The 21,774-nt window shown below is 56.6% G+C and overlaps 10 protein-coding genes across 10 annotated transcripts; 5 read left to right on the top strand and 5 right to left on the bottom strand.

Annotated features, from left to right (window-relative positions):
• Window positions 1-119: 119 nt before the first annotated feature.
• BO70DRAFT_316280 (PQ-loop repeat-containing protein) lies at window positions 120-1,385 on the top strand. Its single transcript, XM_025540344.1, has 4 exons — window positions 120-290; window positions 363-482; window positions 534-746; window positions 823-1,385. Exons 1-4 carry the CDS (start codon window positions 247-249, stop codon window positions 1,241-1,243), a joined length of 798 nt encoding a protein of 265 aa, XP_025398645.1. The 5' UTR covers window positions 120-246; the 3' UTR covers window positions 1,244-1,385.
• A 165-nt stretch (window positions 1,386-1,550) lies between these two features.
• BO70DRAFT_51572 (uncharacterized protein) lies at window positions 1,551-3,205 on the top strand. Its single transcript, XM_025548507.1, has 2 exons — window positions 1,551-2,195; window positions 2,251-3,205. The coding sequence occupies exons 1-2, from the start codon at window positions 1,954-1,956 to the stop codon at window positions 2,846-2,848; spliced, it is 840 nt and encodes a 279-aa protein (XP_025398644.1). The 5' UTR covers window positions 1,551-1,953; the 3' UTR covers window positions 2,849-3,205.
• A 1,097-nt stretch (window positions 3,206-4,302) lies between these two features.
• BO70DRAFT_397103 (glycoside hydrolase family 18 protein) lies at window positions 4,303-5,582 on the top strand (the record flags this gene model as incomplete). Its single annotated transcript, XM_025546670.1, has 5 exons — window positions 4,303-4,411; window positions 4,459-4,521; window positions 4,577-4,590; window positions 4,639-4,766; window positions 4,826-5,582. 5 exons carry the CDS (start codon window positions 4,303-4,305, stop codon window positions 5,580-5,582), a joined length of 1,071 nt encoding a protein of 356 aa, XP_025398643.1.
• Window positions 5,583-6,468: 886 nt separating this feature from the next.
• Window positions 6,469-8,173, top strand: BO70DRAFT_362786 (NAD(P)/FAD-dependent oxidoreductase). Its single transcript, XM_025543402.1, has 4 exons — window positions 6,469-6,873; window positions 6,951-6,953; window positions 6,993-7,849; window positions 7,999-8,173. Exons 1-4 carry the CDS (start codon window positions 6,620-6,622, stop codon window positions 8,145-8,147), a joined length of 1,263 nt encoding a protein of 420 aa, XP_025398642.1. The 5' UTR covers window positions 6,469-6,619; the 3' UTR covers window positions 8,148-8,173.
• Window positions 8,174-8,175: 2 nt separating this feature from the next.
• On the bottom strand, window positions 8,176-11,525 carry acoC (aconitase family protein). Its single transcript, XM_025545395.1, has 8 exons — window positions 11,317-11,525; window positions 10,827-11,260; window positions 10,564-10,746; window positions 10,095-10,454; window positions 9,431-9,968; window positions 9,035-9,351; window positions 8,799-8,976; window positions 8,176-8,699 (listed from the first exon to the last, which is right to left on the bottom strand). The coding sequence occupies exons 1-8, from the start codon at window positions 11,492-11,494 to the stop codon at window positions 8,335-8,337; spliced, it is 2,553 nt and encodes an 850-aa protein (XP_025398641.1). The 5' UTR covers window positions 11,495-11,525; the 3' UTR covers window positions 8,176-8,334.
• A 252-nt stretch (window positions 11,526-11,777) lies between these two features.
• BO70DRAFT_293377 (putative plasma membrane H(+)ATPase) lies at window positions 11,778-15,020 on the bottom strand (the record flags this gene model as incomplete). The annotated part of the gene is made up of 4 exons (XM_025539435.1): window positions 11,778-13,484; window positions 13,535-14,236; window positions 14,303-14,526; window positions 14,579-15,020. The coding sequence occupies 4 exons, from the start codon at window positions 15,018-15,020 to the stop codon at window positions 11,778-11,780; spliced, it is 3,075 nt and encodes a 1,024-aa protein (XP_025398640.1).
• Window position 15,021: 1 nt separating this feature from the next.
• BO70DRAFT_51491 (uncharacterized protein) lies at window positions 15,022-15,656 on the bottom strand. The gene has a single exon (XM_025548506.1). The coding sequence runs from the start codon at window positions 15,520-15,522 to the stop codon at window positions 15,178-15,180; it is 345 nt and encodes a 114-aa protein (XP_025398639.1). The 5' UTR covers window positions 15,523-15,656; the 3' UTR covers window positions 15,022-15,177.
• A 993-nt stretch (window positions 15,657-16,649) lies between these two features.
• On the bottom strand, window positions 16,650-19,252 carry BO70DRAFT_362780 (glutamate--tRNA ligase GUS1). Its single transcript, XM_025543401.1, has 2 exons — window positions 16,932-19,252; window positions 16,650-16,866 (listed from the first exon to the last, which is right to left on the bottom strand). Exon 1 carries the CDS (start codon window positions 19,234-19,236, stop codon window positions 17,092-17,094), a length of 2,145 nt encoding a protein of 714 aa, XP_025398638.1. The 5' UTR covers window positions 19,237-19,252; the 3' UTR covers window positions 16,650-16,866; window positions 16,932-17,091.
• Window positions 19,253-19,405: 153 nt separating this feature from the next.
• On the top strand, window positions 19,406-20,520 carry BO70DRAFT_337948 (mitochondrial 54S ribosomal protein uL1m). Its single transcript, XM_025541174.1, has 3 exons — window positions 19,406-19,675; window positions 19,748-20,312; window positions 20,372-20,520. The coding sequence occupies exons 1-3, from the start codon at window positions 19,437-19,439 to the stop codon at window positions 20,462-20,464; spliced, it is 897 nt and encodes a 298-aa protein (XP_025398637.1). The 5' UTR covers window positions 19,406-19,436; the 3' UTR covers window positions 20,465-20,520.
• A 111-nt stretch (window positions 20,521-20,631) lies between these two features.
• On the bottom strand, window positions 20,632-21,670 carry BO70DRAFT_380213 (COG2 family protein; the record flags this gene model as incomplete). The annotated part of the gene is made up of 2 exons (XM_025545394.1): window positions 21,617-21,670; window positions 20,632-21,531 (listed from the first exon to the last, which is right to left on the bottom strand). The coding sequence occupies exons 1-2, from the start codon at window positions 21,629-21,631 to the stop codon at window positions 20,632-20,634; spliced, it is 915 nt and encodes a 304-aa protein (XP_025398636.1). The 5' UTR covers window positions 21,632-21,670.
• Between the last annotated feature and the right edge of the window lie 104 nt (window positions 21,671-21,774).

Genomic DNA, 21,774 nt, shown 5'->3' with positions numbered 1-21,774 from the left:
CTTTTGCCTCGCCAGCTGACTGTTGTGGCAGCGTTCTGCTTGTCCAACCCACCCCAAGCCATCGCCTGCTGTCTGCTGCATCCTCACGAGGTTCCCCCCCCCCCCCCCCCCCCCTGACTCCGCTGCTCCATCGCATCTCATCTCCGGAAACCGCAAGCTCCGCCGTTCGCTGCTTCGCCTCGACACCAACCCTGTGTTGTCTCCTCCATTCTTGCGAAACCATAGCTGGAAGGCATCACATCCACGATGTATCTCGTGTCGCAGGCTCTTGAATATGGAGCTCCGCTTTTGTACGTCTTCTCATATGCCCGATCAACCAACCGCTACGAGATGCGATGCTGACTGCCTGCTTGAACGAACAGCCTGATCACCTCCCCCTTGACCTCCTATGCGGACCAGATCCTCAGCATTCATCGGAGTCGGAATTCCGCGGGCTTCTCGCTGGATATCCCTCTGATCATGCTGGTCGCCTCTGTCTTCAAGTAACACTACCCTGCCGTCGGCTCTCCGGAACATCGGATTAACATCGCTAGGGTCTTTTACTGGTTCGGCGCTTACTACTCCCTCTCGCTCCTGATCCAGGCCGTCATCATGATCGGCGTGCAGATGGTCCTCCTGAAAGTCGCGTTGGACAATCGCCCTCCTCCCGGGGTCAAGAACAGCGTCGAGCACGTCCCCTTCAGCAGTGTGGACAACAGCGGAGGGGGTCGGCCCTACGAGTTCTGGCAGTGGAAGAGCGCAAAGCCGTATGGACTCATTCCCCCCCCCCCCCCCCCCCCTGGTTACTGGTCAACCCAAATGCTAACGACAGCTCGCCCACAGCTACTGGCTCTTCCTGGCCTACATGATCGGCGCCCTGACCTTCATCCAAATCATCCTGCCCCCGATCGCCAGCTCCGACTTCTACATCAATGTCCTCGGATACGTCGGTCTCGCCGTGGAAGCCACGCTGCCCCTGCCGCAGATCGTCAAGAACCACAAGTCCCACTCTTGCGCCGGGTTCCGGGTGTCGGTGCTCGCCGCCTGGATCCTGGGTGATATGATGAAGCTGAGCTACTTCTTCTGCAGCCAGGAAGTGATCCCCTGGGCCTTCCGCATGTGCGGCCTGTTCCAGTGCGTTTGCGATCTGTACCTGGGCGTGCAGTTTTGGATGTATAGCGCGTCCTCGTTCCGGGCTGCGGGCAGTCCGCGGGGACCCAGTGAGAGCTGGAATGTGGAGGAGAAGGACATCCGCATGACTTGAATGAGATTATACACGGCCGTGGGGGTTCCGTTGCATCCGTTGGCGTTGTATATATCGCTTAGTTAGACGCGTCGGACCTTGGCTGGGTCGGACATGAGTTGGACTGGTAGAAGACCTGATAGGATAATTAATACGCATGTTTCTGGCGAACATTTCCGAGCGTAGATCGTCTATATATAAAGTCGAAAGATGGGTTGGGTGTTGAGTTGGCGTGAAGAGCCGGCGGGGTAGAGAAGAGAGGGGAGGAGGGGAAACCCCGCCGCTAGTCGACTTAGTCCACGCGATCAAAGATTAGAGCTCCATCCAGCCCATTTCATCTCATCTCATCTCATCTCGTCTCATCTCCCACCCGCCAGCTCAATAAAACGACCCTCACTATCCCTCAGCCGACTCGCTTGCGCCCGTCGCTCCACCCAGATCACCATGGCCTCCGACCCCGAGACCATCCGCATTGGCTATGTCCCCGGTATGACCCCGTGCCCTCGTTCCCCAACTATTATATACTTTGTCCCTCGTTCCACCGCAGCCACGACAATACCAATGACCCGGGCTCACTCCATCCGCAAGCCACGGCCCATGATTATCGGAACTGACATCCCATCCATGTAGAACACTACCTCACCCCCCTCCACCTGGCCCTGCGCTCGCCAGCCCAGGCCGCCCTCCCATTCAAGATCTCTCTGATCCCCTTCCCCTCCGGGACAGGCCACATGATCACGTCCCTCCGCGAGAAGGAAATCGACATCGGCATCGGATTGACCGAAGGATGGGTGGCCGGGCTGGCGGGGAAGCAGCAGGCGCAGAAGGATCCCGCGGAGGGCGGCTACAAGGTGGTCGGACACTGGGTGGACACGCCGTTGCGCTGGGCCATCGTGACGGGTCGCGAGAGAGAGGATATCCAGTCGGTGGCCGATCTGAAGGACAAGCGAGTCGGTGTCAGTCGTCTGGGAAGGTGAGCGCGCCCCTTTCTCCCCGTTCAATCAATCAGCAAGTGCTGACCCCACCAGCGGCTCCCACATCATGTCCTTCGTGCTCGCCCAGCAGCAGGGCTGGCAATCGGACTCCCTGTCCACCGTTCCCTTGGGCCCGTTCCAGGCCCTGCGCAACGGCGTCACTGGGTCCGATCCTGCGCAGCCCGAGCTGCCACCTAACCCCACCGCCGAGTTCTTCATGTGGGAACATTTCACCACCAAGCCGTATTTCCATCCCACGGAGGAGAAGCCCCAGCCGCCATTGAAGAAGATCGGGGAGATCTATACACCCTGGCCGTCGTGGATGGTCGTGGCGTCTACTTCGACTTTCTCGAATGTGGAGGTCAACGGCAAGCTGGAGCAGCTGTTGAAGTTCCTTGATCAAGGTGTGAAGGACTTCCAGGCTGATTTGCCGCAGGTGGTTCAGCTGCTCGGTACGGGAGAGCTAGGGTGTACGTATGGAGAGGAGGATGCGACGGAGTGGCTGAAAGATGTCAGGTTCACAGGCGAAGTGCGGGGCGTGCAGCGCGCGATCATCGAGGGCGTCGTGGATGTCCTCAAGGTCGCGGGGGTGATTGACACCTCCATGAGCAATGATGAGGCTGTTGCGCGCGTCGTGGGCATCCATCAATAAGCCGAGTACAGTCATTATGTTGGATGGAAGCAAGCCAGACTTCTGCGTGCTGTGCGGGATATCCGGCAACTTTTGTGTCTATGATGAATCTGGAGTGAACATATTCAATTGAGATCCCCTTATTGGGAGTCAAACTGCTCATCAACCTGATAGTCATGCACCAGTCCAGGCTTCCGTACCGCAGCAAGTGTTCTTTTGTCTGCTAACCCTTGGGATACAGATCATGAGGGGATAATCTGCTTGCGGGAGGTTATTCTTCTGCCATCTCACTGATCGACAGAGCTAGCTGCAGCCGATTATGCTGATTGATAGAAACAGAAGCAGGCCTGATAAGGCGTACATACCTTCATCACCGGGACAACGGGCATTCCTCAGCGCGGCACCGTGCAGTACCCCGGAATAGGGATAGAAATAGAATTAGGGTTATTTGCAGTCACGACCTGCCTCAGGAGTCGGGACACGGGTGCTGTAGATGCCAGATGGAGCCATGTCAGTGATGGATGATCACTTGTTTCCCCAGAATGAGCCCTCTGCCACACGACAGAATCAGTTGACTCGATTCAACCCCGGGATAGCAGATATAGGCTGCTGCTGGTCAACATAATACTATCCTGATATTGAATCCGAAGACGTATAGCCATGCTATGATGCTGCTGCACTCATCACGGCTGTCTTACCGAGTCCTTCGATTATCCCATCTCCCCTTGCAGCACCTCATGGCATATGCGCAGAAAAGGAAGGATCGGACCCCCTATTGGCCGCGAACGAGCTGTCAGGGAGACCTTCCTCGACACCTGCATGATTCACAACCCCACAAACACCCAGTGCGGCCTGATCGAATGGCGCTGGCATAGGCAGGCTTGTGACTGCGGCCCCCTGTATTGAATGCATCACGAGAAGAGCCCTGGCTCCAGGGGTCTGGTCATCACAAGCTTTGGGCAGCGCGGGCAAGTGACATTCCTCGGGCAAAACACCATCCCCAGCAAACAGCCCCGGAATGTCTCCCAGCCATCCCAGCGCCAATTGCGGCCGGCAGCCCGGCAGGGGGAAAATGTTCTGTCCGGAGACCCCATCCTGCTGCCCGCATCTGTCACTTTCGGCCCTGCTTCCTGGGCTGTCTATCGGATGATTGACTGCTCTGGAATGCCTGACCCCGGACGCACGCCTGACAAGGACGTCGTCCGTGCTGTGAAGCAGCATGAGACCGGCTGGATGTGGATGGCGAGAGGAAGGCTTAAAAGGCCGAGGGAGACGGGCTGTGAGGAGGGAGATCGGATCAGATCAGATCAGTTTCGACTTTGACAATCACAAGTTCGGCACCGGCACCGGGGCAGCCATCATCCGCTGGTCATCGCGCTTCATTGTGAAGTAATACGTCGTTCATCAGTCCGCTCGTCTATTTTTCGCACAAACCACAGTCCATCCCACCGAATCTTGATATTCAGTTGTTCGCGATGTCGGTCCTCAAGCAGATCCTTGCCTTTTCGACGGCGCTTGCTTCTCTGGGAGGAGCTTATGCCAAGCTCGACCTGTCTTCCCCGTCCAATGTGGTTGTGTACTGGGGTGCGTATCTCGATCTTCTGTGTCAGACAGCCAGTTAACATGCCCAGGTCAAAACTCCCTAAAGGGGTCGGGAAACCTTGCGCAGCAGAATTTGGCCTATTACTGCGATGGTGAGTGTGGAGTGTTCCGAGTCTCGATTATAGGCATCCTACTGACAGGTTATAGATGACAACATTGATGTAAGCCCGTCTGGCATAAGACAAGTTGACGACGACTAACCACAGCAGGTTCTTGTACTTGCATTCTTGATGAGAATCAACGGTGTGGGAGGCGTGCCCGAGTACGAATTCGAGGACCAGAGCAAAAGCTGCGAGCTGTTCAACGGCACCAACCTGTCGAACTGCCCACAGATTGGGTGTGTATTGCATTGCGCCACCTTCAGGCCGAGTGACCAGCTAACCAAACCCTCTCCAGCGCCGACATCACCACCTGCCAGAAGAAGGGCAAGACGGTGCTCCTGTCTATCGGCGGCGCGACGTACAGCGAAGGCGGCTTCCAGTCGGAGTCTGCAGCCCAGGCCGGTGCCGACACAGTCTGGGAGACGTTTGGACCTCCCAAGGCTGGCTCCTCAGCCTTCCGGCCCTTTGGCAACGCGTCCGTCGACGGCTTCGACTTCGACTTCGAGGCCAACGTCAACAACATGGCCCCGTTCGCCAACCGCCTCCGCTCCCTCTCCGACGCCGACACCTCGAAGAAATACTTCCTCACGGCCGCGCCGCAGTGCCCGTACCCCGACCTCTCGGACCAGGAGATCCTCAACGGCCCCGTCTCCATCGACGCCGTCTGGGTGCAGTTCTACAACAACCCCTGCGGCCTGACCTCGTTCGTCCCCGGATCCAACACCCAGAACACCTTCAACTTCGCGCAGTGGGACACCTGGGCCAAGAGTGTCTCGCAGAACAGGAACGCGCGCATCATGCTCGGCGTCCCGGCTAATACCGGCGCCGCCAGCTCGGGATACATGCCTGTCTCGCAGCTGCAGGCGGTGATTGACTACAGCAAGACCTTCGATAGCTTTGGGGGCGTCATGATGTGGGATGCCACCCAGGCGTATGGCAATTCGGGCTTCCTGTCTGGTGTCAAGAGTGCCCTGAAGAAGACGAGTTCGCGGATTTCCCGCACGGTTTATCGCCTTCCGACACGGGGGTGGCTGTTCGGGGCTGATAACTAACTTGATGAATTGCCAATGGTGGTCGTGATCATACCCCTCAACGCATACCCTAATCGGGGGGTGTAGTTTCACGGTTGTTGTTGTTGTTGTTGTTGTTGTTGTTGTTGTTGTTGTTGTTGTTGTTGTTGTTGTTGTTGTTGTTGTTGTTGTTTTATACCCGAGTGGAGCTGTATATAATATATATTGGCTATTTCATTTTCCTATTAATCTATTTCTTGGCTTGCCCCATGTCCCAGAAGACGGAGAACCCACTTCACTTCGTGTACGCCGCCGTTCCTGTAACTACGTACTTGTATTTGGATCTCGTCATCCCATCCTTCGATGGCCTGCTCGTCTATCTTCCTTCCTTCATACACTCTCTTCCATCCTGGTAAGTAAGTAACCCCTCCCCCCCATCCCATGCATATCCACTCCTTGCATAAACTATCACCAGCCCTGCCGATCCCACCCACTTGGCACCGATCGACGCCTCACAAAACCAGCCATCTTGGCCCCCGTCATGCATAAACTGACCTCATCGGCCTCCTCAGCCGGAGAACCCGTCCAATCGCCACCCCCCCAAACACCCGCTTTAGGTATACGGTTTGTGGAAGGGTCTAAAAGGTTTGGGTTGCACGGGATGCTTAATGCAGATTGCAGATCGCAGGCGGTAGCTGGGTACTTGGGTATTTACTTAGGTGGGTATACAGGACCTTGGCTGGGTTGCAGGTAGATGCATAGGACTTGGCGAACTAAGATGATCTAGTTCGATAGGTATGGCTGAGCTGGGAGGAAGAGGGGTGAGGTGAGGTGAGATGAGGTATAAATCCCCGTCTCTGTCTCTGTCTTTGTCTCTTTCTGCTGCTGCTCTGATCGATGAACAACTGGCTAACTAGCTACATGGCTGGATAGGTCGACTGCGCGCTGCAGCCCTAAGCCCTATTCCTAATTCCCTATTCCCAATTCCCATCCATCATCCAACATTCATAATACTCTTCACTGCCAGCCAGTCACTATATCTATCTAGCGATCCAGCTAACAGCTAAACCACCATCAAAATGACCCACAAATCCCTTCTCTCCACCATCCTCACCCTCCTCTCTCTCTCTCTAATCGCCCTCGCCACCACCACCACCACCTCCTCCTCCATCCCAGAAACAGACTACGATGTGATTGTCGTAGGCGGCGGGCCCTCTGGCCTCAGTGCCCTGAGCAGTCTGGCGCGAGTGCGTCGCCGCGCCGCCATCTTCGATTCGGGCGAGTATCGCAACGCCCCGACCAGGGAGATGCACGATGTTATTGGGAATGACGGTATACCCATCCCCATCCCCATCCCCATTTCCCACCTCATACCCCTACACTTCTCTTCTCCATATCCATCCATTCCACAACGATGGCTAATATAATAACATTGATAACGAATACCAGGAACCCCCCCTCCCAATTCCGCGCCCTCGCCCGCACCCAAATCCAGCGTTATCCCAGCGTATCCATTCACGACTCCAAAATCGTCTCGATCGTGTCATCGTCGCCCAACACCAACCCCAACACCAACACCAGCACCTCCAACTCGAATTCCAACTTCATCCCCACCTTCCACGCCACAACCTCCACCGGACAAACCTACACCGCCCGCAAAATCATCCTCGGAACAGGCCTCGTCGACCTCCTCCCCGCCAACGTCCCCGGGCTGCTCGATGCCTGGGGAAAAGGCATCTGGTGGTGTCCGTGGTGCGACGGGTGGGAGCACCGCGACGAGCCGCTGGGTATCCTCGGCAGTCTGGTCGATGTGATGGGGAGTGTGTTGGAGACGCACACGTTATATGACGACGTGGTTGCGTTTACCAATGGGAGTGATACGCTGGCGAACCGCGCCACTCTCGAACAGAAGTACTCGAGTTGGGAAGCAAAGCTGAAGGCATGGAACGTGACCATCGACGATCGGCCCATCCACTCTATTGAGCGCCTGCAAGACGGTGATGGGGTTGATGATCATGAAGATCAAGATTCCCAGGGAAGAGTCTTCGATCTCTTCCGGCTGCATTTCGTCGACGGGAGCACGGTCGATCGGGGCACCTTTATCACCAATTATCCCACCGCGCAGAGATCAGACCTGCCCGCCCAGCTGGGCATAAAGATGGAGGATGGGAAGGTCGATACCTCCGATTATTCGGGCATGAGGACCAGTGTTTCGGGCGTTTTTGCCGTCGGGGATTGTAATTCGGATGGGAGTACCAATGTGCCTCATGCCATGTTTAGTGGGAAGAGGGCGGGGGTTTTTGTTCATGGTGAGTTTTTTTTTTTCTCCCTTTCCTTCCCTGTTTTTTGTTATGGATTGTACTGTTTTGAGAGGGTGTGTGTCTGTGTGTGTGTGTGAGGTATATATATATGATATATATCTTCCTGCTGGTGGCTAACAGTCGTATCTACTATCTAGTGGAAATGTCCCGCGAGGAATCCACCGCCGCCATCTCCAAGCGCGAGCGCGACTTCGATCGACGCGCCCTCGAGAAGCAGACCGAGCGGATGGTCGGCGATGAGATGGAGGTGTTGTGGAAGAGGGTGCTGGAGATGCATAAGTACTAGGATGTACGATTGTCTTGTCTTTCGGGTTGCGTAGTGTATTGCAATGTATCTGTGTCTGTATCTTGTGGACAGCTACGTACTAGTAGTAAATATATTGCCGTTAGGGCTGGGTTATTTCCTTCCCATATCCACCACCATCACCACTACCTATCTATCTTCGAGGTAGTAGACGATCACTATTCAAGACCTACCACTGCAACTCCTTCCCCAGCCGCATATCGACTTCTTTCTTCCCCCCCCTCACCAGCCCCTGCCCTTCAGCCTGGGTACCAGTACTGTGTCTCTCATAAACTCCAAAAACATCCCCCAGCACCCCTCCCCCCCTCATCATCCCCAATTCCAGCTCATCCAACACGAACCCCCACTTCTCCTCCCGGCCAGCCACGCTGACCACCCGCTGCTCCACGTTGATCGTCACCTCCGTCCCGTTCTCGGCTACCGCGGCGTAGAAGCTCTCGTCGCGGATCACGATCCCCAGGAGGCCAAGGATGGAGAGGTTGCGCGCGAAGATGAATGAGTAGGATTTGGCGATTAGGGCTTGGGTGCCAGTTCCTGCGGATGAGTATGTTAGTAGTTGCGTAGTGCATAAGTAAGTGGGGAAGGGAAGAAAAGGTGAAAAGAAAGGAAGCAAGAAAGGACAGAAAAATATACCGAGTAAAGCCCCCACCGCATTCTCGCGAGACGAACCACATCCAAACCCCTCGCCCGCAACCACAATCCCCTGACCGGAACGGACTGCATCCCGGAAATACGGATGCGTGTGCTCGAGGCAGTGCGCGCCGATTTCCTCTTGCGTTCTACAGCTGACGAGGTATTCGGCTGGGGCGAGCTGACAGAAATCTCAATTGGCTTTTATACTGAGAACTGGTGGTGGGATATATACGTACAGCGTCTGTGTCAATGAAGTCGCCCAGGTTGTGGACTTTGCTGGTGATGGTCCATGTTTCTGGGGTTGAGGTGGGAGGGGGAACAGGGGTAGGGTTAGAGGATTCTGGTTCTGGTTCTCGTTCTGGCTGGGTGTGGATCTGAGGTTCCGTGTAGAGGATGGCTGGCTGGCTAGTTCGGTCCTGGGGGTTTGTCTTCCGGGTGAGGAGATAATATCGTGCTTTGTCGATTTTGGTCAGGAACGAGGATGGGTCTGTCAGGGACATGGAGAAACTTGAGGCTGCGACTACGGCTGCGGAACTGAGGTTGCCGAAGGAGCCTGCGATAGTCAGTTATTAGCATATGAGTTAGATGATTGAGGGTGTATATTAGTATACTAGGGGATGATTGAAACTCACCCTTCCCCATCCGATTCTTAAAATTCCGGTTCTGCGACGACAGCCACACCTCGCCCTTGCCTGCGCGATCTGCGCCCATCCCCACGCAGAAACTGCATCCAGGGACAGACTGCGTGAAGCCGGCCTGGTTGTATATCTCCACGATGCCCAGCTCGCGCAATCGCTTGGTGATAGGGAGTGATCCGAACACGACGTGTCGTTTGCCGTTGCGGAGTGGGAGGTTTTCCTGTAGCCCTATCTCAAGCACCAGAGCACCCAGGATCAGGTCCTCCTCTGTCGTGGTGCAGGCTCCAATGAACACTCCGTCAAAGTCCATAGCTTTGCAGTCGGTCACCGGCACGACGTTATCCGGCGAGGGATAGATGGCCACATATGACCGGACCAGACCGAGATCCATCTCGTATGTTCCTGCGTATATGGCCTTCTCATCTGGACGGAAATAGTGCGATGAGGTCTTGTGGAGTTTCGTTTTTCGACGGTCAATGTACCCCTTGACCGTCTGGTCCGGGACAAATAGCCCGGTGATGGCGCCGAATTCCTGTATCTGTCAGCATGGTTCTGATACACTGCAAGTGGGAGGCCACTGAGGCAGAATGAGAAATCCCCGCCTGTGAATCCATGGAAAGTGATCATGTGTCAACAGTAGGACAGTAAGAACACTCACTGTGCACATATTACAAATAGCGAACCGGTCATCACACGAAAGATGCCTCGCCCCTGGCCCACAGAACTCGACGATCCTCTCCGCGGCAACGGTATTCCGCTTCAACTCCCCCAGGATATGCAGAATGACATCCTTGCCCCCGATCCCGAACCCGGGCTCCCCAGTAAGCCAGACCTTAATCGACTCGGGAACTTTGAACCACGACACCCCCGTCAACAACGACATGGCTACATCCGCCGCCCCGAGCCCGATACCCAGACACCCCACTGCCCCAGCTGAGCAGCTATGCGAGTCGGATCCGATGACGAGCATCCCCGGCTGTGCTCTCTCGCGTACGAACTCGGTGTGGAGGATGGTGAACTAGCACTGTCAGAAAGCATCCACAATCTGTAAAACCTCCTCATAACTTGTAACCCAGCGGAACAGCAAGTAAGTAAGTAAAGAAGTAAGGAAGTAAGAAACCACCCACATTCTCCCCCTTATAATCTGTCAACCTATATACCTTCTTCGCCCGTTCGGACTTCTCAATCAAATCCTTCACCTTCGGTTCATGTCTATTCCGCGGATCGACGAGATGATCCGCCGCGAGCCAGAACCGGTCATTCCGCCAGATCTCCTTCGCGCCGATCTCCTCAATGGTCTTGAGCATGCCCTGGAGACGTCAGTTCCAGTTGTCCTGCTTCTGCTTAGAGACCTGTGCGTGGGGAACTGTGCTAAGAACTGTCACCATACCATCCACGATAACTCGGACGCGAGGATCCAATCGACCTCAACGCGGATCACGTCTCCTGCTTTGAGGCCTGTAGAGTTACTGCCTGCTAGCAAGTGGTGGGTGAAGATTTTCTCGGAGAGGGTCATTGGGGGGCCACTTCCTGCGAGGTTGGGGTGGTCGGGGCTGGTCTGGGATCCAGCATCGAGCTGGACATCCATGTGCGTACTGGCTCGAAGCCATGCGTCGAGAAGGAACCGGATCTGTTCGCGGTCTGGGTCGGAGAGGGGCCGGTCAGGGCTTAAAGATAGGCCGCCGAGCTCGATGTCCTCGGTGCAGAGGTGCAGGACATGGGTCAGTGCGTCTGAGACGCTTGGGTGTCCGGTTTTGGAGAGGGCGTGGGCGAGGGTTTGGATTGCTGATAGCGCGTCGGATGTGTCGGAGAGATTGGTCACAGCTGCGAGGAGGGTGTTAGTTTGGGTGTTGGGCCTTTTGGATGGGATGGGGACTTGCCAGTGCTAGGGATGGGTTTAGGGACGTTGGTTGTGGTGTGGCATTCGATGGAGGTGTGTTCGTTCAGGAAGTTCAGGCATTGACGGATCAGCGCGGCATCTGGGTCGGGGAGGCGATGGCCGATAATCACGGCGAGGCGGAGGGGGTTGCTTGTCTGGGACTGGGGTATGGCTGGCATGTTGGATCAGAGTGTAAGAGGGAGAGGGCAGTGGATGAGAGAAGAAAGATGAAGACGAAGGAAGGAAGGATGGAAGGATGGAAGGATGGCTGGTCCGGGAGATGCGGGGGGCATCACATGTCCGTCTACGGAGGGAAAGAACGACCGCCAGTCCAACAGGTGGGTTTATATGTTTATATTACGACCAAATCAAATTATACAGACATTCCCCCCCTCCATCAATCCATCCCCCCCACCTCAGTCAATCCTCCCCTCCCTCCCTTCAATCCGCACGTCCCAGAACTTACTCAACCTCCTCCTCTTCCTTGCTCGTGGCAAGGAAGAACCGCCCTTTGGGCTTCCCAGGCTCCTCGTACTCGACAGTCAATCGCGCCAGGTGGCCAAGCAAGTTCTCGATTTTTAAGTCCCCCTTGTCGCGCTTGGCGCGGCCGAGGTTATCCAGCCACGCGAACTTGTTCAGCATGAAGTACACCAGGGCGATCACGATCTCCACGCCCAGCGAGTAGCCCCAGATGCGCACCACCGTGACGATGTCCGTCCAGCCGTTGCGCGTCTCCACGTACGAGTCCGCCGGGTCCGTGTGCATGTCCTGGTTCGTGAACCACCCGAACAGACAGAAGATCGTCGCCAGGATATCAACCCCCAAAATCGCCGTCACCAGGTGGATCGACGGCCACGAGTCCGCCCCTCGTGTAACGAAAATCAGCCAGTTCTCCGTCAGGGCCACCTCGAGGAACAGCACCTCTTGGATGGACCCCCAGTTCTGGATGATGCCACCCGAGGGCAGGAACATCGTACCACGCACCACCCAGGTGCCCAGCGCCAGCAGCAGTCCCAGGAGCACCGAAATGAACCAGATCTTCGGCAGCTGCCATTCCACCGGCCGCAGCTCAAACGACGCATTATCATATGCCACCGCCACCGTCGCCAGGTCGGCGAACAGAGCCAGAAAGACGATCAACTCAACGCGGATACTCTCGTTGAGGATGATCATCGATGTGACCAGATAGATCTCCAGGTGCAAGCAAAGCGCGATACGGTACTGGATATATGCCTTCATGCGGTGGAAGATCTGCCGAGCCACCTTGATCGAGTCGATGATCGTAGAGAGGCCAGGTTCCAAGAACACGATGTCCGAAGCCGACTGGGCTGCTTCCGAGGCGCCTTCCACAGCAATACCGCAATCGGCCTTTTTCAACGACGGCGCGTCATTCACACCGTCACCTGTCATTGCCGTCAAGTGGCCGCGTTCCTGGAGCATCTGCACGACTTGATATTTATGTTCGGGGAACACCTCGGCGAACCCGTCTGCTTTCTCGACAAGGTCACCAGCCATTGCTCCGCTGAGGCCTCCATGAATCAACTTGTCCGAATTGTACACCTTGGTTCCGAGGGCCAACATCTTGCAGGTTTCCTTGGCAATCGCGATCGCGTCACCAGTCAGCATTTTCACGCTGATGCCCAGATTTTGCGCTTCATTGATCGTCTGGGCTGTGTCTTCGCGCGGCGGGTCAAACATGGGGAGCATTCCCAGGAGGGTCCAATCTTCTCCTTCTTTCTGAACCGCGACACCCAAAGAGCGGAATCCTCTGTGCGCAAATTCCTGTGCCTTGGCTTTGTAGTGGTCCGCAGTGCTCTTCGAACAGTTCGTCAGCTGGAGCACGGCCTTCGGCGCGCCCTTCGTGCAAGTATACCGAGTGCCATCGCAACTGGCAACCGTGACGATACGCTTGGACACCGGATCGAAAGGAACGAATTTCTCAGTCTTCCAGCCTCTGCGGAGGATTTCTCTTGCCTTGGGGTACTGCCGGAGGGTGAGAATGGTGACTTTATCAATCGGATCCAGCGACTCGATGTTGTGCGAAGAAGCCAGGACTGCCACGGCAAACATCCAGTCGACGTCGACCCCTTCGGCCACATACGGCTCCCGGATGCTGAGCTTGTTGGCCGTCAACGTTCCCGTTTTATCCGAACACAAGATATCCACACCCTGCTGGGGTCAGCACCCATCTACCGGTCCATTGGAAATGTGGCACTTACCGCCAGGGATTCGATGGCAGTCAGCTTCTGCACAATCGCCTTCTTCTTGGCCAGGTACGCTGCTCCCACGGCCATCGTCGTTGTAGTCACGACGGGCAGACCGACAGGAACACCAATGATCAGCAATGCCAGGGTGTAGTGGAGCAGCGTCTGCTGGCCCGGCGAGGCAATGGGGATGTGTCGGTAAAAGCCGCCAATCCACGCAGCCAAGATCCAGGCCATCACCAGGACCAACAGAGAAGTACCGATGTTGTCCATGACGAGTTCGAAGTGGCCCGCACCTTTTGCCGATTGCACCATGGTCGCGGTCTTGCCCACGAAGGAGTTCCTCGCGCCGGTTTGCACAACCGCATAAGCCTTACCACGCTTGCAGCCCGTCGTATAGTAGACCATTCCACCCATGTAGCGATCCACCGCGAGCGATTCTCCTGTAATGGCTGAGTGATCACATGCGAGGATCGGGTAGCCTTTGCGTCTAGCCCTGGATTCGTCTTTCTGCTCTTCCTTCCCTTCCTTCTCCTCCTTCTCCTTGGGCTTCTCCTGGCCCTCTCCCTCAGGGTGTTCTTCGAGGTCGGACTCGGAGGTGCTGCTAAGATCGCCCTGCTCTTGCATTCTGTGGAACTCTTCCCAGCCGTTGGGGTCATTCACATCACAAATGACCTTGGAGTCGGCGGGGATAACTGAGCCTTCTCCCACAATGACCTAGAGCCGTCTGTCAGCACCAGCTCTCGTCCGTGTTTTCACCCTCTGGATGCTCGTCACACCTACCACGTCGCCAGGCACAAGCTCTCGCGCCAGGATTTCCTGTTGCTGGCCGTCGCGAATGCAAATTGCCCTCATCGCGATGTCGCCCTTGAGACTCGCAACGACGTCGGCGGCTTGCTTCTCTTGGTACCAACCCACAGCCGCGTTCAGACACAAAATACCGATGATGACACCGAAGTCAATCCAGTCATCCAGACCCGCGGCCAGAAGCACGGCCAACTCCATCACTGCGATCTTGTCAGCCACACTAGCACAGCCCGGGAGAGATGGACGACGTACCGTAAAGAATAGGACCTCTGAAGTACGACAGGATCTTGGCAATGGGGTTCTCTTTCTCCGACACCAGCTCGTTCCATCCCGCGCGGCGACGTCTGACGCCAACCTCTTCGGAGGGCAGACCCTGGCGAATGTCCGTAATGAGCCACTCGTCGGGGAACAGGCCCTGCTGGTCGGCGTCGCTTTTGATAAAAACCTTGCGCTTCTTCCAGGGTGCATACCACACCCGCCTCCACTCGGCCTCGCCTTGCCCTTCCTCCCCGCGGCCCGCCTCGCGGTAGGTGGAGGCATACTTGACCAGCTTGCCGTACTCGTCGAGATTAGCGTAGTCCTCCTTGTAGGACACCCGGGAGACCCGTCGCGAGTCTCGTCGCTCGGAGGTCGAGGTACGTCCTTGGGCGCCGTCACCGGAGGGACCGCCCGTGGCGGTGCCTTGCTCGGCCATGTTCAGTCCAGTAGCCCACGAGTCGCAGGGGATCTAGTCGGCGTGCCCTGTGCGCACGCGCTCCGCAGTCCTCGACTTGTGTTACAACGAAAGATAGAAGACTCCAGCAAGAGAGCGAGAGGAGACGGAGGACAGATTCAGAGCCAGCGACAGAGCACTACGAGGTGAAAAGGACCTCCCCGCCAGGATTGAGACGATGTAAGAGAGAACGGGGAAGCTTCGATCGTCTCGGACCCAAGGGCAGGGATGCTTGAACGACATGTGCGGCCGATCCATTGTCTGCGCGAGTGGTCGCTACGGGCACAATCATGCTGACGTAGTTGAGTTGCAGGAAGCTCCGGCACGCGACGGAGGAAACTTCGAGACGCAGCGTCGCCGGGGTTCCCGGCAGGTACCTTCGCTGGGGAGCTTCACGCGGTGAGACTCGGGGGAGCCAACAAGCTTGGGGGAGGGGGTGACTCGTTGATTTGACGACTGGCGGGGGTCTTGACGTATGAGACATGGCCAGCCGTCGGAGGGAACCATACGGGTTTGGCGGGCCGAGTCTGGGAGGACAGCAAGAAAAGCTTTGTACGGATGGTTAGCGTTGAGGGTGGCTGTTGTGGCTGTTATGGCTGTCATGGTTGTCATGTCATGACTTGATGATGGAGTAGGAGATGGAGGAGTCCAACTGTCAACCCGTCAACCCGTCAAAACGGGCCCCGATCGGCCCTAAGCATTAGCACGTCCCGCATCGGGCTTAGCGCAGCCGGCATCGAGTCTCGACGTAATCCACTTTCCTTCATCCATCTCCATCTCCATCTCCATCTCCATGTCCCACTATCCAGCTGACGGAACATGACAGCTCCCAGCTTCCGATGAATTGGTGTTCCCCGACACCAGTTACACGAGTGCGGCCTGACAGTGATCAATGGCCCAGCCTAAGTCATACCATACCGAACACCATCCATCCATCCATCCATCCATCCATCCAAAGAGGGTAAGTAAGAATTGAAAAAAAAAAAAAAAAAAAAAAGGGAAATCAAACAAAGAACGGCACCAAAAACGCCAAACAACCAGACAACCAGACAAACCAGTCCAAGATGCCGTCACCACCTCGCAAACTTTCCTGAATGCTACTCCGTGCTTTCCGCCGACTTCCTACCCACCACCACCACCATCCCCGCATCCCCGCGGAGGGATGAGGGATTTTCTTTCCGGTCCAACGGGCGGATTTGCTTTTGCTTTTGCTTTTGCTTTTACTATAGAATGAATATAAGCTTCGTGAAGGGATCGCGGACTGGGTCCCTGTCCTGGGTCGAGCGCCGATGATCGCATCATTGATCGCATCGGGGATGGTTGGGCTATTTTAATTTCACAACAGGATGGGTTATCCCTGGCTTTGGATGTCATCTGCGGCTCTTTTTGGGTGGTTGGTGGTGGGGGGTGTGCGTGGTGATTTATATCTATATATATCTGTATGTGTGTGTGTGTGTGTAGCTACTAGTACTTCATGTATACATGTAGCTCGTATTGACGGTGCTCGTTAGGGGTGTACAACTGTACAACTGATACAGGAGGGTAGAGAACATGTGCTTGAAGGGATAAAGTTGCTAGCAGGGCTTACCAACTTAGTAGTACCTCGTGTCTGATTACTATGCGCATTCTGCCTGGGCAGGGCAGGTAGCTATCCGACCTACTTACCTCTCGATGAACATTTGGCTTCTGAATCTCCTGGAATGGAAATACATGGTAGTTTGAGTGCTCATGACGGTGCCTTGGGTTGGTGCATGTGGTCTGCATAATCAATACGTAGTGATCACGTGGAATACGATTGTGTTCCGCGAAGAGTCGAGTATGCCATCATCTAGAACTACAATCAGACAAAAGTGAAGAATTGGATTAGTCCCCACGGGAGATTAACTAACTTACTACTACGGATGCTTCCCAACCCAAGGAACAGGCTAGTACCAGAACGTCAATCCATCGTCTTCTGCTAGAACATATAAACAATCGATTTTTCAAGACTCATCTACCTCTCCTATCTAGCGTATATTCATAGCACGTCGAGATATCAAGATCACTGCGTCGTCTATTTGCCCGCCTTACCTGTGGGGATGTTGAACAGAACAGCCGGCTTGCCAGGGGCGTAGGCGCGGTCCAGGCGGTAGTAGCCCTTGCGCTCGAACTGGATGATGTCGCCCTCCTTGAGGCTGGCGATGTTGCAGTCGGCCACGGCGTCCTCACGGAACTCGGTCTTGGGGTTGAGGACGTCCTCCAGGGTGTCCTCCTCGGTCATGGTGTCCTTGTTTAGGAGGAAGTCGAAGTCGACTAGCTCGACGGGGATGACCTCCTGGCCCTCCGAGGACAGCCAGGTGACCTTCTTCTCGGTCTTCTTGAAGTCGCCCTCCAGGTGGAGGTCCAGCTCCAGGGACTTGACCACACCGGACGCGGCATCGGTCTCGATCTTGCGGACGATGGCGTTGCCCCAGCCCATCAGAGTGATTTCCTCGTCCTGCTTGAAGGTCTTGGCGTCCTCCTGGTCGAAGAGGAGGGAGCCGCTGTAAGCAACCTTCTTCAGGCCGATCTCAGCGTTCTTGTTGTGCTTCGGCTTGTCCTCGGTGTAGGCAGCGGGGGCTCCGTTCACAACGGCCTTGACCATGTCCTTCTTGAGGATGGCGGTGTGGCGGGGGGCGACGGGGTCGATGTACTTCTTGTTGGTGGCCCAGAAGAGGGTCCAGTCGAGGTTGACGATGTTCTTGCTGGGTCCCTGCTTGAGGATGAATTCTCTCAGCGCCGGGATGGTCATACCGCGACGACGGATACCCCGGATGGTCGGGAAGCGAGGGTCGTCCCAGCCCCAGACGACACCCTTCTCAACCAGCTTGGTGAGCTTTCTCTTGGACAGCAGGGTCTTGACAAAGTTCATGCGGGCAAAGTCCCAGATGTGCACGTGTCTCAGGGCAAGAGTGTCAAGGAACCACTGGTACTGAGGGTTCCGGTCACGGTACTCAATGGTTCTCAGGGCGTGGGTGACACCCTCCATGGAGTCGACGATGGGGCAGCAGAAGTCGTAGGTCGGGTAGATCTTCCACTTGTCGCCGGTGCGGTGGTGGGTCGCCGGGTTGCAGCGGTAGATGACGGGGTCACGCATGGCCTTGTTCGGGTTGTCTACCGACATCTTAGCGCGGATGCACCATCTGAAACCCTCGGGGGTACCCTGCTTCATCTCCTCGAAGCGAGCCAAGTTCTCCTCGACGGAGGCATCACGGCGCTTGCTGGCCTCGCCGTCGAATCTCTGGCGCGCCATCTCCTCCTTCTCCGTGTCATCGGCATACGCATTGCCTTCCCTGATGATGCGCAGACCGTACTCGTAGAGCTCATCGAAGTAGTCACTGGTGTAGCTCAGCCTATCGGGCTTGATGCCCATCAGGGCGAGATCCTCAACGATGGCGTCCTGGAACTCCTCCTTCTCGTTGGAGGGGTTGGTGTCATCGAACCGGACAAGCAGGGTGCCAGCAAACTTCTCATGGGCGAAGAAGTCGTTGAGGAGAGCGGCCTTGGCGTGTCCGATGTGGAGGTATCCAGAAGGCTCAGGGGGAAAGCGGGTAACGACGCCCTTCTCGGTGTTGGGGAGGGAGATGTCGTAGCTGGCACCCTCCTTGGCCTTGGCAGTCTTCTTCTCCTTGGCCACGGCGTTCATGGTCTCCAGAGCAGTGGTCGCCCAGGGGCAAAGCTCCTCGAGGAAGTTGAACCAACGGGTCAGGTTGACGAGGGCACCCTTGCGGATGGCGGACACGGCGACACGGTTGCCGCGGAGGACACCCCAGAGGGCAATATCGGGGGTGGAGAGGGAGTATCCCACCACGAAGGAGCGGAGAAGCAGGTGGGTGTTCAGGCGCTGGAGAGCGGGGTCGAGGGCCTTGAAGTCGAGAGTGGTGAGGGACTCGAGCTGGGAGAGGAACTCGGTCTCCAGTTTCTCATCCTTGCCTTTGAGGAAGGGGAAGCTGTTGCGCAGCTCCTGGATGGCATTCTGGGTTCCGTAGGCGGGGGTACCACTGGCACCGGTGAACTGGACGATGGCCTTGTCGCCCTGCGACAGAACGGCGGCGTCCTCGTAGGTGATGGTGATCACGGGGGTGGGACGGGCCTCATTGATGGAGGTGGCGACCAGAAGGACGGGGAGCAGGGCCGCCTGGTTGGCGCGGGTGGCCAGGGTAAGCTGGAACTGAGCCATGACTGCAGTGTCTGTTGTGTCTGGAGGAGAGGAGAGGAGAGGAGATCAATGGTGGGGGAAGAAGAGCAGGCAAATTGACTCGCCGTTCCGCCGGCGGTAAGTTTCTCCGCCTGTCATGGGCCGAGCAAGTCAAACAAGTCGATTTCGGCCAGAAAACATTCCCGTCGCCCTGAGACTCAGATCCCCCGGACCTCGACGCCATGGCTTCCTCCAGCTCCTTCCTGCCCTCCGCCACCCGCGGCGTCTTATCCTCATCATGTCGTCCGGCCATTCGCCCCCGCACAATGCCCCCCTTCCTGTCCGGCTTCCAGCAGGTCCGACCAGCCTCCCAGACGCGCAGCAAGAAGGCCGCTCCCCCCAAGAAGAAGGGTGGACCCAAGGAATTCAAGCAGGGCAACCTCGATGATCTGGAGCAGTTTGCGCTGTGCGATGCCATGAGGTATGCATGTCTGCCCTGGTCGTGGTTCGACCGGCTCCGGCTTCATCGCTGACTGCTCAATTTCTCCCGCAGATACCTCCGTGCCTTCGAAGTCGGCCGCGAGCCGGCCTCTTCCAAATACGAGGTCCACATCCGCATGAAGACGAGGAGAGACGGACCGGTCATCCGGAACATGCTCCGCTTCCCTCACTCGGTGCAGACCGAATCGCGAATCTGCGTCGTGTGCCCCCCGGGAACCAGAATCGAGAAGGAAGCCCGCGCGGCCGGTGCTGTGCTGGTGGGAGAGCAGGAGGTTTTCGACGCCGTCCTGGCCGGCAAGATTGAGTTCGACCGCTGCATTTGCCATCCCGATAGTTTGCCTGCGTTGAACAAGGCTGGTCTGGGCCGCATCCTCGGTCCCCGGGGTTTGATGCCCAGCGTGAAGACGGGCACCGTGGTGGAAGATGTCGCCTCGCGAGTGGAGATGCTGCGTGGTGGTACGATATACAGAGAGCGCGACGCCGTCATTCGTCTGCCCATTGGACAGCTGGCGTTCTCCCCGGAGCAGCTGCGTGACAACCTGCGCGTAACCATCGACCAGATCAAGAAGGATGCGGCCGGTCTCAACGATCGCATCACCAAGGAGGTGTACGAAGTGGTAAGCGACTGTCCTGTCTTCGCCCGCTGAGATTCCGTTGGCTGATCGATCCCTGCTAGGTCCTGAGCTCCACGAACGGCCCCGGCTTCAGCCTGAACGGAGAGTTCAAGACAGACAATTCCCCCGACGTTTCCGCCCTACAGGGTGCTTGAGAAGGTTGTTCGAGTTCATGGTTGTACAGAATATGTTTTATTAGGAAGGATACGGTGTATAATGGTATTGTTTCATATATCACTCGGAAGCAGCAAAAAATCCCCCACGCCGACGCTATGCAAAAATTGGCACTGGCCAATCCATCCTCTGAGAGACGCCTGGACGCCTAAGATTTCATGTTCTTGAGTGCGGATACAGCCGTGGTATGCTCGCCCATGAGCTTGTAGAGACGTAATACGGCCAGCGTTTTCGTGTCGCGCTTCTCGCCCGCATGGCTCGCTTGCTCCAGCGCGGTTTTGAGGTCCAGGAGCACCGCCGACCGGATCTTCGACATTCTCGGCTGTTGGCCCTGTAGGAACGGGTGGTCATCTCCGATCCGCGCCGACAGTCTGGTCAAGTAGACATATTTCCGGATATGATGATCGAGTGTCTTGAGGGAGACCAGCGAGGCGGTGGACGACGCGCCATTGGGAAGCTCCTCCTCGTCGCTCTCGTCGCTCGCGCTCTCCAGCAGATCGGAATCCGAGTCGGGATCGTCGTCCGACGAGCCATCCCGGGGCTGGCGGGGGTTGTCTCCGATCATCAACTTCTTCTCCAGCTCCTCGACTCGGTTGGCGAAATCCAGCAGGGCCCGTCCGACGTTGGTCGCCGCTTTCAGGCTCCTCTTCTCCTTCAGCAGTTGTTCCATCTCCTGCTGCCGGGCCTCGACCTTATCTCGGATTGCCTGGACATCGCGCTGGAAGGCCAGCAGGCCGACTCGCACCTGCTCGACCTTCTCCTCTCCGCCTTGCAGCGCGCTCCCCAGGGAGAGGAAGTCCCGGTAGTTCTCGTTGACCAAGTCGAGCAGCTCCCGGCTGAGCAATTGGTCCAGATCGCGCAGCTCCTGGCGCAGGTCCTCGAGGCTCTGGTGTCGGTTGGTGAGGGAGGAGAGGTATGCGGCGGGGTCGAAGTCGGGGGTCAGGAAGGAGGCTCGCGACAAGGGCTCGGGGAATGGCAGGCCGGAGGTGTCGTCGTCGTCGTCGAAGTCGGAGGCGGACGCGGACGCGGACTCATCGGAGTCGCCAAACTACCGCATCACGGATCAGTTCCACTGGTGTGGGGGTGGGATGTGGTATGACGGGAGACTCAAGATGGGCAGGGGAGTGGCATACGCGAAACCTGTTCATTTTGTAGCCAGGGGCGGGGGGAGGGGGGATCGAATGGGGGATCGAATGGGGGATGCGAAGGTAACATGCAGGTGGTGTGGGAAGAAGAAGAAGAAGAAGAAGAAGAAGAACGGAATAGTAGTTGGATAGTTGGTGATTCGTTG

Source organism: Aspergillus heteromorphus, assembly GCF_003184545.1.
Source record: "Aspergillus heteromorphus CBS 117.55 chromosome Unknown BO70scaffold_15, whole genome shotgun sequence".
Taxonomy (NCBI): domain Eukaryota; kingdom Fungi; phylum Ascomycota; class Eurotiomycetes; order Eurotiales; family Aspergillaceae; genus Aspergillus; species Aspergillus heteromorphus.
This window is presented reverse-complemented; position numbering and strand designations above follow the sequence as displayed.

Excerpts from the sequence above, each read along its gene's own strand:
- BO70DRAFT_316280 (XM_025540344.1), top strand. The coding sequence starts at position 247 with ATGTATCTCGTGTCGCAGGCTCTTGAATATGGAGCTCCGCTTTT. Across the intron at positions 291-362 it reads GAATATGGAGCTCCGCTTTT|CCTGATCACCTCCCCCTTGA; the intron begins GTACGTCTTCTC and ends TTGAACGAACAG. Across the intron at positions 747-822 it reads CAGTGGAAGAGCGCAAAGCC|CTACTGGCTCTTCCTGGCCT; the intron begins GTATGGACTCAT and ends GCTCGCCCACAG.
- BO70DRAFT_51491 (XM_025548506.1), bottom strand. The coding sequence starts at position 15,522 with ATGTCTCATACGTCAAGACCCCCGCCAGTCGTCAAATCAACGAGTCAC.
- BO70DRAFT_362786 (XM_025543402.1), top strand. The coding sequence starts at position 6,620 with ATGACCCACAAATCCCTTCTCTCCACCATCCTCACCCTCCTCTCTCTC. Across the intron at positions 7,850-7,998 it reads GGCGGGGGTTTTTGTTCATG|TGGAAATGTCCCGCGAGGAA; the intron begins GTGAGTTTTTTT and ends TCTACTATCTAG.
- BO70DRAFT_51572 (XM_025548507.1), top strand. The coding sequence starts at position 1,954 with ATGATCACGTCCCTCCGCGAGAAGGAAATCGACATCGGCATCGGATTG. Across the intron at positions 2,196-2,250 it reads GGTGTCAGTCGTCTGGGAAG|CGGCTCCCACATCATGTCCT; the intron begins GTGAGCGCGCCC and ends TGACCCCACCAG.
- BO70DRAFT_337948 (XM_025541174.1), top strand. The coding sequence starts at position 19,437 with ATGGCTTCCTCCAGCTCCTTCCTGCCCTCCGCCACCCGCGGCGTCTTA. Across the intron at positions 19,676-19,747 it reads GCGCTGTGCGATGCCATGAG|ATACCTCCGTGCCTTCGAAG; the intron begins GTATGCATGTCT and ends TTTCTCCCGCAG. Across the intron at positions 20,313-20,371 it reads CCAAGGAGGTGTACGAAGTG|GTCCTGAGCTCCACGAACGG; the intron begins GTAAGCGACTGT and ends GATCCCTGCTAG.
- acoC (XM_025545395.1), bottom strand. The coding sequence starts at position 11,494 with ATGCCAGCCATACCCCAGTCCCAGACAAGCAACCCCCTCCGCCTCGCC. Across the intron at positions 9,969-10,094 it reads CTATTTGTAATATGTGCACA|GAATTCGGCGCCATCACCGG; the intron begins GTGAGTGTTCTT and ends TGACAGATACAG. Across the intron at positions 8,700-8,798 it reads TGCGGTGGGGGCTTTACTCG|GAACTGGCACCCAAGCCCTA; the intron begins GTATATTTTTCT and ends ACTCATCCGCAG.
- BO70DRAFT_362780 (XM_025543401.1), bottom strand. The coding sequence starts at position 19,236 with ATGGCTCAGTTCCAGCTTACCCTGGCCACCCGCGCCAACCAGGCGGCC.